Genomic DNA, 12,391 nt, shown 5'->3' with positions numbered 1-12,391 from the left:
GGCTTGGTTACTTAATAGTGGAGATCTGGTAATAAAGATGGAACAGATCTATACTCAACATTCCCAGTCGCACTCATGGAGCTCTGGTGTCACTTCACTGAAATCCATGGAGTTACCTCTGACTGAGGTGAGCGTGACTTAAAGCCAAGTTGGCCCAGTACATGTAGGGAGACATTGGGGTGGTCTCTTAAGAGAAGAAGTCACTAATAAGAGTAAGTATCAGGGGATAGCCATGTAAGTCTCTATCCACAAAAACAACAAGGAGTCCGGTGGCACCTTAAAGACTAACAGATTTATTTGGGCATAAGCTTTTGTGGATAAAAAAATACTTCTTCAGATGCATGGAGTGAAAATTACAGATGCAGGCATTATATAATGACACATGAAGAGAAGGGAGTTACCTCACAAGTGGAGAACCAGTGTTGACAGGGCGAATTCGATCAGGGTGGATCTAGTCCACTCTCAATAATTGATGAAGAGGTGTCAATTCCAGGAGAGGCAAAACTGCTTTTGTAATGAGCCAGCCACTCCCAGTCCCTATTCAAGCCCAAATTAATGGTGTTAAATTTGCAACTGAATTTTAGTTCTGCAGTTTCTCTTTGAAGTCTGTTTCTGAAGTTTTTTTGTTCAAGTATAGCTACTTTTAAATCTGTTATAGAATGTCCAGAAAGATTGAAGTGTTCTCCTACTGGCTTTTATATGTTACCATTCCTGATGTCCAATTTGTGTCCATTTATTATTTTACTTAGGGACTGTCCAGTTTGGCCAATGTACAAGGCAGAGGAGCATTGCTGGCACATGATGGCTTATATCACATTAGTAGATGTGCAGGTGAATGAGCCCTTGATGGTGTGGCTGATGTGGTTGGGTCCTCTGATGGTGTCGCTAGAGTAGATATGGGGACAGAGTAGGCAATGAGGTTTGCTACAGCGATTGGTTCCTGGGTTAGTGTTTCTGTGGTGTGGTGTGTAGTTGCTGGTGAGTATTTGCTTCAGGTTGGAGGGCTGTCTGTAAGCGAGGACTGGCCTGCTTCCCAAGCTCTGTGAGAGTTAGGGATCATTTTCCAGGATAGGTTGTAGATCATTGATAATGTGCTGGAGAGGTTTTAGCTGGGGGGCTGTATGTGACGGCCAGTGGTGTTCTGTTATTTTCCTTGTTGGGCCTGTCCTGTAGTAGGTGACTTCTGAGTAAGGTCAGGATGGCTCTAGCAAATAAGCTCTGTACCTGATGGACTGGACACAAGCATGTCCTGCAGGGTGTGGATTAAGGTTTTGCTAGGAGCATTAAGTGGAAGGAGTCAGCAATTCACACCCCCTCTGCTCTCCTCCCCGCTCCCATCTCACAGATCAGGTGACTATGTTGGGTGGGGCCGATGTGGAGAGCCCTGGATGGGGGCCCAGGACCCCTGAGAACAGCTCCATGGGAGCTCTCAGTGTATGGGAAGGAGGGGGGAGGCTAAGGAAAGAGTGGTGCAGATCTGCTAGGCTCTCCCTCCTGAAGAAGGGGCAGCCAGAGATAACTACCATGGATCATCTCCATGATGTGGGGAAGGATTTCTTCCTACCACACCTTCCCAACATACAGTCCAGCTCCTTGGGCTTTGCGTCAGGTCCAGAATTTGACCCAAAGGAACTCACTTCTGGCTGTGTCCAACAGCTGTTTCCCTAACTGTGTCACTGCTTTCCATTTACTGTAGTAGGGAGTTTAATTCATACAAGGTAGTCAGACCATTGTCCTGGTTTTCTTCGCAAATGGGCGTGTGTGTGTGCAGTTGTGATTTGGGCGTGCTGCTCTGCAGAGGATAGAGCCACCCATTTGGTTTCCTTTTGCAAAATCAGCTGTAGATTGTGGGGTGGGAGTGGGCTGCTGAATCTACTGAATTTCTGTCGGCATACATTGCATTTGTGCATCATCGGGATTCTAAGGGTATGACGCTCCCCTCTGGTGTTATCTAGACCGGTGATCTGCTAGGCCACTCCAATCCTTGACTCTAGGAGCCAGCCTTACCCCACTCTGCTGTGAGGACCCCCACTCCTGGGCTGTTCATGCACAGCCTCTGGCATGTAAGCTGCTCCCAGCTACTTGCAAGCAAATGACACTAGCCAATATCTCCGGTCCCAGAAACAACCCTAGGAACCTCCGTCTTGCAGTGTCCAGTTATGCCCACTGGACGCTGCAAGTTTATATAAGTTCGTCAATTTAACAAAGAAATTGATATGTACCAGGCTTGTTCTCCCCAGGGGAGTCTCTGACACACTGCAAACAAAATGCACTGCTTCAGGTAGAATAAACAAACAGATTTATTAACTATAAAGGTAGATTTAAGTCATTATAAGTCAAAGCATAACAAGTCAGATTTGGTCAAATGAAATAAAAGCAAAACGCATTCTAAGCTGATCTTAACACTTTCAATGTCCTTACAAACTTAGATGCTTCTCACTACAGGCTGGCTCTTCAGCCAGGCTCTCCCCTTTGATCAGTGGTTCAGTTGCTTGGTGGTGGTGTCGTCTGTAGATGTAGGTGGAAGAGAGAGAGCATGGCAAAATGTCTCTCCCTTTTATCATGTACTTTCTTTCCTCTTGGCTTTGCCCCACTCCTCCCCTTCAGAGTCACATGAGCATTACCTCATCGCAGTCCCAAAGGAAGGGGGTGACTCCCTCGACGGTCTGACAGATTCTTTTGTTGCTGCCTAAGCCAGTGTCCATTGTTCCTGTGAGGCTGGGCTGGGTTTGTCCCATCCATGCCCTGGTGAGGTCTGAACTGCCTCTCAGTTCTTGGAGAGTTTTTGCATGGGCTTTCTTTAAACCATGAGGATACATTTTCAGCCTCATAACTATATACATGAAATTACAACCTATAATCTTACTATAACATTACTGTAACAATTACTATAACAACCATGCTCAGCGCATTATGAGCCTTCCAAAGACACCCAACATGACAAACTTTGCATTGGATACCACACAATCATTTTATAAAAATGAACATGAGGGTGTAGGGTGTTCCCCCAAGGTACAGAGCGTCACAAAGGGACAGTGTGAAAACGAAGTTCCAGAACAGTTGTTTAAACATCCCGCTCTGAGCCAAAAGTCACAAGGCATTTCCCAGCTCCAGGGAGTGTCCAATACAATTCTGGTGATACTGTTGGATAGAGATCTATTTCAGAGGTCCATACTGAACTAATCAAGTTGTTCTTCATTAGCACTGAGAGGGAGAAGAGGAGAATGTGATGAATACTGTATCTTCGACTTTTTGTCATGACTACGTTCCAGTTCCCCTTATGCAAACTCAGAAATAATGTGCAGGAAAGTCAAGATACACAACACTTCATGATACAAGTGCCAAGGCTGGCTAAAAGACTATTAGTCCTCTGTTCACAGCTCATTATTGCAGAAGTTCCCTTCTGTCCCAAAGGAGATTGGCACCCCATCATGCTGGGTGCTGTACTCATCCATTGTAAAGGACAATTGCTGCACTAAAGCGTGTACAATTGAAATACACAAAGAGTGGGAGAAAGGAAGGTACATTATCCCCATGAGAACTGAGGCACAAAGACAGATTAGGTGACTTGCTCCAGATCTCACATAGCAGAACTGGGATTCAAACCCAGTATTCCTGAGGCTAAAGTCAGTGTGTTAACCACAAAACCCTTCTGCCCCACTGAGCTGTACCCCTTCCATAGTTAATTGGCTAGGATCTGTGTGAGAGACTACAATACACTCCTGAGAGTGCTAGAAGGAGCATAAATGAAGCTGTCGAGGAAGAAAAGCAAGATGGTGAGAGCTGGTGCCTTTTTCTTATCTTGTTTAATGCCAGTGCGTGCCTGCATCAGAGTGCAGTCCTTCCCTGGGAGTGCCAGTTGATCTCCAGGGAAGGCTTTCACTCTGCTGCAGGGTGATTATACAAAACAGTATACAAGAAACGAAAATAAGGGAGAAGTAAAATCCTCCTCAAAGATCATTTCAGACATTTTAAATTAAACTTCATTTGTCATGAATGATCAAATCCAAGCAGTAAGATTCCTAGGGAAGAAGGAATCATCAATTCAGTCCAGTAACTCTGCTAGTGTATCCTAATGTTGCAATCCAGCAATGGGCTCCTTTTGAACATTTGCATGCATTCTGTTGAATTGTCACTCCTGGTTCCCACTCCAGAGGTGGAGCCAAGCAGTCTTTGGATGGAGAAGGGAAAAAGGTATATGTGCAGACATGTTAGTGGGCAGCACGCATGACTTCAGCACACCAGCTTCATTGTCCTTGCTTGCTCCTTTTCACTGCTGTAGCTGTTCCCTGCATGTCCTAGTTGGGTCCTTTCAGTGCTAAAGAAGTTGTTATAATGATCAAACCCCCTGGGGTTTGCGTTCGAAATCTCAAGAAATATCAGCAAGGAAAGGAAAAACAATCCAATCAAGCAATAATATTTCTTGCTGTGGAAGCCATTCCAAGAGCAGCAATCTTCAATGCTGGGTTGCACCCTTGGAGAAGGAAGGACTATTGTCACTAGACAGCTGTTGGGATAGAAAACACCTGGATTTGGGGCCATCTTGACCTGCAACATTAGCAGAGTTTTGTGTTCCAGGGTGAGAATTATGTGGATAAGTTACCTTGTTGAGGCTGGACTCTCTCACCTCTCCCTAGATCACAGCTGATCCAGGTTGAGTTCAAACCATCATTCTAGAAGTACAAGGCACTAGAGGCCTTTACTCACCCTTTGAGCTATCCAGTTCCCCCTGCAGAGGGTTTGGTGGGGCTCTCTATAAAGAATTCTATATAAAAGTATGTTTTGTTGTCTAATGTCTTAGTGTTAGCTAGCAGGGAATGCCTGAACTGGGATCCTCGAAAACACATGCTCCCAGAGGCAGAGAATAGGAAATGTTCTGCTCTGGATCTGTCAGAGAGGCAGGAAAGCCAGGTATGCCTTTGCTGGCTGAGCTTGGCACTGAATAGGGATTGTCCATCAGGCATCTAAATGGATTTTCTAGCTGCAGAAACTAGGATGAAAGGAAATGTGATATTTTTCTGTTGTGGAAAAGCAACATTACAGGCTGTATGAGAGTCTCAGCAAGCATGAAATCGCTTTTACATGGTGCCCCTTTATTCCCTGTGCTCAGCCTCTTCCCCTGGGCTGGGGGGCGGGACAGGACAGCTAATGAGTTCCAGAAGATCAGCTGTAAATGGCCAGGGAGGGTAATTCATATCGAACTCATAAAACCCTCGAGTAGCGTCTCAGGAGGGGAAATCCGGATGTGGCCGTTTATTTATTTTGGATTTTGCTTTCTTCTCTTCTCCTTTTAACATTTTCTTCCAGGAGATGCTCATTGCTTTTTAAAGGGACAGGCCTTCCTTTGGTTATTTGGAGGCTTTTATCTGTTCATGCAGGGCAGGGACTGCTGGTAACGAAGGCCCCTGCCCAGCCAGCAGGCTCCACGCAGACCATCGCCCAAGCGCTGGGCCTTTGGGGGCCTTCTTGCTGCAGGAGGTTCTAGACACAGCCCTTCTTGCACCACCATGCCACGCCCAGTCTCCAGATGCTGCCCTGAAGATGGTTGTGCCCTTCAGGACTCAATGCTGCAGCGCGGTCCTTCCTGGCCAGCCTTCGTGCACTGTGTGCACAGATACTGAAAGTGCTGCTGGAGGAGAGGCATTCACTGCACTGTCCTGGCTAATGCGGCTCTGCTCCATGGCTGGTCTCGCCTGCCCAAGGGCCACTCAGACCTCAACAAACTTCCAAGAAGTTGATTTGTGTCCAGTGCTCTGGGCTGTGAGGCCAGTCCCTGACAGCTCTTTCTTCCACTGAATAGTGACCGGCGTGGTGTCCCCATTTCAGTTGCAAACCCTCAGCCTTCCCCACGATCAACCTCATCCCACTGCTTCCCCCCCCCCAATCCCATCATCCTGAGTCCTTCCCTACCTCCTGGGGTCTTCCCCCGACTCTGCCTCTCTGCTGATCCCACCCGCCTTTCCCTCCAAACACCTCAGATGTGCTGTCTCTGCCCACAGGCTGGGCTCTGCCCTTTCCACTCTACTGGCTTTTCCCTCCCCAGGGTTTCCCCGGCTTCTTCTTGGCCAGGTCTCAAGGTCTCCTCTGCATCTCAGTCATAGAATCATAGAAGATTAGGGTTGGAAGAGACCTCAGGAGGTCATCTAGTCAAACTTAAAAACCTCTAAGGATGGAGATTCCACCACCTCCCTAGGTAACCCATTCCTGTGCTTCACCACCCTCCTGTCCTTCTCAGTCTACACACAGCCTTTGACATGCCTGCTCCCTCACTTCTGGAACCACCCTCCAGCTCCCCCTCAGACTGCTTCCTCCAGTGACTCCCTTGTTTCCCTCCCGAGATTCCTCTGCTGTCACTCTGCCCTCTGTTGAAGGAGGCCTGCCTCACACTGCCCTCACCCACAGCACAGAATCCTGGAAGATAGAGAAGTCCTCTGTCTCAGTTCCACATCTTGATGTAGCTGTTCTCATAGGTATTAGGGTGGTCCAGTGGAAAGGGCACTGGACTGGGAGGCAGGGGATCTGGGTGCTAGCCCTGCATCTACTAGTGACCTTGGACAGGTCACTTTCCCTCTCTGTGCCTCAGTTTCTACTCCCACCTTTTCTCTGTGTTGTCTGTTTAGATTGGAAGCTCTGAAAGGCAGGGACTGTCTCTGACTATGTGTATGTGCAGAACCTCGCACCGTGGGGCCCTGAGCTTGGTTGCAGTCTCTAGGTGTTGCTGTAATGATGAACTCAGCAAGCAGACACTCCAGAAGGTACCCTGGTTTCAAGGAGCATGGCAGCTCCAGGCAGCCAAAGCCAGCTATGTGTGCCAGCTGGTAGGGCCAGGCAGTGGGGCTCTTTTGAAAATCATCCCAAGACCTTGAAAATCCCAGCCCACTGGGAACTGCTGAGCCATGTGTGTGCCAGAGGGGAGGTGAAGGTCCCTGCCATGCGACTTGTCCTTACAGGCAGAATGGGAGACGATCAGGAAAGAAAACAATGCCATGCAGCTCAGTGCAGAGAAGAAGCAGCTGGACCTGTCACTGAGCAGTCTGCACCAGGAGGTGGAGGACACCCTGAGGCAGAACGAGCAGCTGCAGGTCAGTCCACTGGTAACGGTGGTTTGTCACAGGAAATGGGGGCGCCTTAGAGGGTTACTCTGCTCTGGGGTGAGGAGATGAGATGAAGGCTCATGGGAGCAGGAAAAGGGAGGGAGAGGAGCACACGGGGCATGGGCAGGGGGAGGCGGGACAGGCAGGGGACAGGTAGGAGCAAACAAGAGCTCAGCAGAGTTCAAAGGATGCCTAGAGTCCCAGCCAAAGGAAGCCATAGCCCATGGCATCATCTGTGGCCAAGGACTTGGAAGGTGCCTGCTGGGAAGAGGCTCAGCCCAGGAAACTTCTTCCTCCCCAGTTCCATGGCTCGGGAGGAGGAGGCCAGGTGCTCAGGAAAGGGGTCTCCCAGTTTCCAGGCCTGGTGGGATGAGGAGATCCTCTGGTTCCTGTTAGGGCAGGGCAAGTCTCTCTGCTCCTGCAGGGGGCTCTGATCCCTGTCCTGGCTCCGCTGACTAAGAGACAGGGTGCATGGGGTCTTGTGGCCTGGGGGCAGGTGGAGGCGCTGACAAGGGCCAGCTCTCCTCACCTCCCAGCCTGCTGCCCCCCATGTGGAGTTCCCCAGAGAGCAGCTCTGGCGGGACACGGTGCTGTTTGGACTCAGTCTCTCTGAGAAGCGAGGGGATCCAGAGACAGGAAGGCAGGACACCGTGCACTGCAGCCCAGACACTCACTTCTTTGAGAGGGTCCAAGCCTGAGGCAGCAGCTGTGAAGGAGCCTGGGGAGAAGGTGTCCACTTGGTGGCCCACGCCCTGCAAGGGGGCCTTCGAGAGAGGGCAGGGACCTGTCTGCAGCCAGCACAGGGGAGCTAAGGGTCAGGCACCATGTGAACGGAGCAGAGTCACTAAAGGGGGAAATGGCTCTTTGGTACCCGTGTGTGGTCTCACAGAGCCCAACATGGCTGTTGGAAACGGATGGTGCTAGCTCAGCACTGCCCTGTGGAAATGACCTGAGGGAAGGCTAAAGACAAGGAGCATCTGGGCCAAGGCCCTTGTTCTGCACTGCCTGATGGCCCAGTACATGGTTCCAGTGGGATTTGGCTGATGCCCTGCCCTATGTTCCTGTGCTAGTCCCAGATCACAGAGATAGAGCGGGCACATGCCCAGTGCCTGATGGAACTGACGTCACGGCACCAGTTGGAGCTGGAGACGGAGAGGCTGCACAGCACCCAGCTCCAGGCTGAACGGTCCCTGGAGTCCCGGGAGAGAGCCCACAAGCAGTGTGTCAAGGACTTAGAGGATCAGGTACCGGGGTTAGGCACACAACCGTAACGTCCTTAAAAGGAGCCATGGGGAAGGCCATGCCCTGGCTGCTGGTGAGGGCACCACATGGGCACCAGATTTGAATGAGCTCATGCAGAGGCCTCGTCGGGCAAGACTGGGGCTGGTGGGGCAGAGTGGGGTACTATGGCTGGTGAAGTGTTCTAGTGTTGCGGTTTAAATATAAGACAGGACAAGCTTTAAGCAAGCAAGGAGGCTGGTCTGCTGACGGGCTGGTTTGCCTGTCAGCTTTTTTATTTTTTTTTTATTTTTTTTTTTTTGCACATTATATACTTTAACAGATAAAAGGAATATACTGGCTTTGTATTATATTTTTATTTACCAATTTTTATTTATTGCATTTTTTGTTTTTGGGCCTTGAGCCCAGTTTTGGGAGGCTTTTTACGGTTTATGTTATTTGGGCGAGATTTTAAGGTTCATGCCCTTGAGAGGAGCCGTGTGTGCACTGCTCCTATACAACACTCCAGGTGTGCCCTGAATGTTGTCAAGTGCATGAACCTTGCATGAATGCTACAGTCTAGTGCTAAGGGGAGCTGTACACTTGAGTGGCACCATTCTGATCTCAGAGACTTCCACCCCTGCTATGCAGTGCCAGAGCGGCAGGGCCACAGGAATCAGACCCCCCCCAGGGCAGGTCCAGGGAGAGTATTATTTTCTGCCTCAGTATTCCCTTGGAGAGATGCCCAGGCCCTATAAAGCAAATCCCTGTACAGCCCCATGGAGAAGTGTTACCGTGCCTCTCCATAGTGTAATGGCCCCATGCTCCCCAGATGAACTTGCTGAAAGAGCAGCTGGGCCAGGAGGTGTGGAAGAGACAGTCCTACGTCACTCAGGTGCTCTGAACAGGGAAATGATCCCAAAATAGCCCCTGTGCTCCAGCCTGGTAAGACCTAGTCAAAGACAACATTTAGGACCAGCTTTCAGCAGTGACTCTGCAGCCTGCAAGCCGGACTCTGACATCTCCCCTTGCGCCAGGATGCTTGACTGACGCATGGCCAGCACTGCTGTGCGGAGAGGTTTCTGGGAGGAGCTTGCACCACACTGGTGGCTGGAACAATGGGGACTGTAGGCCTTTTGCAGGCGAAAGGAAACTCTGCAGTGAGGACAGCTGTTCCCTTGGTGATGGCCGAATCCCAGGCCACAGATGCATAGCCAATTAATTTAGGCCATTTGGCAATGGGGGACTTTTCTGTGATAGGGCTACCAGGGTGTTTCACATCCAGGGACTTAGGGGTCTGGCTGGGGTTTTGTGTGTTTGTTGTAGCCATACTCAGGGCTGCCCAGAGGTGGGGGCAAGTGGGGCAATTTGCCCCAGGCCCCGCAGGGGCCCCTACGAGAGTTTTCGGTGGCACTTCGGCAGCACGTCCTTCAATGCCGCCGAACTCACCCGGAATGAAGGACCCGCCGAAGACCCGCCGCCGCTTCTTCTGCTCCGGGTCTTCGGCGGCAATTCAGCGGCGGAGGGTCCTTCCGCCCCGAAGACCCAGAGTGGAAGGACCCCCGCCACCGAAGACCCCAAGCCCCCTGAATCTTCTGGGCGGCCCTGGCCATACTAATGGGTCCTGGCTTCCTATGTTATCTCACCCCTATTCTTTAAATGGCTCTGTTGTCCCAGCAATTGGGGCCACTCTTCTCTCCCTCAGGAACGGTGCCATTTGGGCCTCGTCCAGTACTGTCAGGGGCCTCCTGTCTAGCTGGTGAAGTGACAGACCCTCCCAATCTCGGCAGCATCCTCTCATGCTAGATGGGGTGTGCCACCATCAGACAGATCTGTGCAGCTTGAGGAATCAGCCCTTGAGTGCACAGAACCTGCAGGGGACTGTATCCACTGACATTAATCAAAAACGTAGTGCATGCTAACGAGACGCAGTGAGAGAGCACATCGCCACCATGCCTGGAGACTGGTCAAGACCTTCATCCTTTCAGGAAACACAGGACTTTTTCAACGGTGGCAGGTGGCTGGGATTAGCTCAAAGCCAAGTCATCTTGTGACTCACTGGCCCTGAGAGGCGTCAAAGTGTAAAATTCAGCATTCCACCCACTCTGCCAGCCACAGGCTCCAAGCAAATCCCTGAAGGAATCAAACTGTGGTTTCCATGGCAACAGAGGCAATCATCTTGGGACCTCTTTGGCCTTCACCTGTTAGCATTTTACACATTTTCCCATGAATGGCTGTTGCGGGGGGGGGGAATTTGTCCCAACGTCGTAGTTTGTTTAAGCACTGATTTTAAGTTCTGAGAATAGAGGGTGTTTGCTAAGGAAATCAACAGTGGCATTTTCAAGGCTTTGGATGGATCTTCCTGGATTTCATCTTTTAACAACATTTGATAAGCGATATCTGATTCTGTTCCTTCCCATGATACAGGTAAATCTTCCTCACCCCACGCTGCCTGGCTCAATGCAACATACAGGCATGTAGAGCAATTCTCCTCTCACGCTGGCCTAACTCAAGTGACTTCTGTGGTGTCACTCCAGCCTTACACCGGTGTCAGTGAAAGTGGGACCAGACCTACACAGGACCCAGTGCTGTCAGCTGCTGATCACCCTTGAGGGTGACCCCACAGCAGGCAGGAGGTCGTCAGGTCCTCATAGGATTGGGCTCTCAGACACACTGAGCCAGATCCTCAGCCAGCGTAAATTAATGTGGCATCATTGATTTCACTGGAGTGAGATTGTTTCATGCTAGCTAAGGAGTTGGCCCATTGACTTCAATGGAGCTACACTGATTTACACCAGTTGGGATCTCACCCATTGATTTCAATGGATCTATGCTGATTTACACCAGTGTGGGATGTGGTCTGTTGCTCTCCACAGAGCTAAGCTGATTTACACCAGGTGGAGATCTGGCCCATTGACTTCAATGGAGCTACACCGATTTACACCAGCCAAGGCTCTGGCCCACTGGGGCTGATTCTCTTCTCACCCTTCTGTAAATCAGGAGTGGCTCCCTGCAGCCAATACAGTGCCCCTGGGGTGAGTGAGCGGATATCTCACTCTGTAGCTGGCGTTTCTGCCCCCTCTCTAATGGGTTGTTTCTGTGGAGTTGGATGTGGTAGCAGGAAAGACCATGCAGGAACAAACCACCATCTCCATCAGGAGGGTGGGAATCATCACACCCACATTCCAGTGCCAGTGCATTTCAGGACTGGACCCTCTGGATTGGGAAGAGTGCGTGGGCGTGGATCTGGGCAGCCCAGAGAATACCCTCACGTTGATGGCACAGCTGGGTCCCACTGAGGGAAATGTGCCATGTTGGTATTCACATAATCCCTTTGCTGTTGATTCTAACTGAGTCCTGCTGTTGTTTTCGGCTCCATTTCAGTCCTTACATAACATGTTCCTTGGCCTGTGTTCAGTATTAAAATGTACCTTGCAATCATTGCAGTGGGGATTATTTATATTGCATTTCTATGAATAAAAACATACATTATTTTGAACCATGATTCTGATTTTTATATTTTCAAAGCACTGAGAGCTGGATGCTTTTTGGCACCTTTTACAAATTGCTGGGTTTTGAAGTTTTGTCATAAATACTGAAAGCATCGGAGCAGGGACGATGGTTATTATTCTGTATTGATCAAGTGACAACCAGTGCCCAGGCCTGATCTGAAGGGATCGGAATAGATTATTGGCTGCATTTACCATGGCCCCACCCCCTCCTCCTTGTCTTGAGAGGGAGTTATTCTGGGTGGTAGTTCTCCAGCAGGTGTAAATCAGAGGAGTGCCATTGGACTTAATGGCGCTACCCTGATCGACATCAGCTGGGGGTCCAGCCCATTGACTTCAGTGCAGCTACCCTGATCTATACCAGCTGTGGATCTGTCCCACTGACTTCAGTGGAGCTACAGTGATTTACACCAGCTGGGGAACTGGCCCATTGACTGATCTAGATATGGAGATGACATGGGCAATGAACAAGTTGCCTCCCCAGTGAGCAGTCTCCATGCCAGTCGGTCACCAGGGAGCCAACTGGAAAACCAAAGCCACACTTGACACCTAGAGATTGTGAGTGTTTGG

The 12,391-nt window shown here is 50.0% G+C and overlaps 1 protein-coding gene across 1 annotated transcript in view; it reads left to right on the top strand.

Annotated features, from left to right (window-relative positions):
- The window catches only part of CROCC2 (ciliary rootlet coiled-coil, rootletin family member 2), a 212,359-nt gene extending 200,599 nt beyond the window's left edge, over positions 1–11,760 (top strand). The window contains 3 exon segments of the mRNA XM_043522756.1: positions 6,951–7,082; positions 8,165–8,338; positions 10,018–11,760. Of these exon segments, the coding sequence (XP_043378691.1) occupies positions 6,951–7,082; positions 8,165–8,338; positions 10,018–10,068 (357 nt within the window). The 3' untranslated portion in view covers positions 10,069–11,760.
- The last annotated feature ends 631 nt before the right edge of the window (positions 11,761–12,391 follow it).

Source organism: Chelonia mydas, chromosome 9 (assembly GCF_015237465.2).
Source record: "Chelonia mydas isolate rCheMyd1 chromosome 9, rCheMyd1.pri.v2, whole genome shotgun sequence".
In the NCBI taxonomy this organism is placed as follows: domain Eukaryota; kingdom Metazoa; phylum Chordata; order Testudines; family Cheloniidae; genus Chelonia; species Chelonia mydas.
The sequence above is the reverse complement of the archived record's forward strand: the minus strand, read 5'-3'. Positions and strand labels throughout refer to the sequence as shown.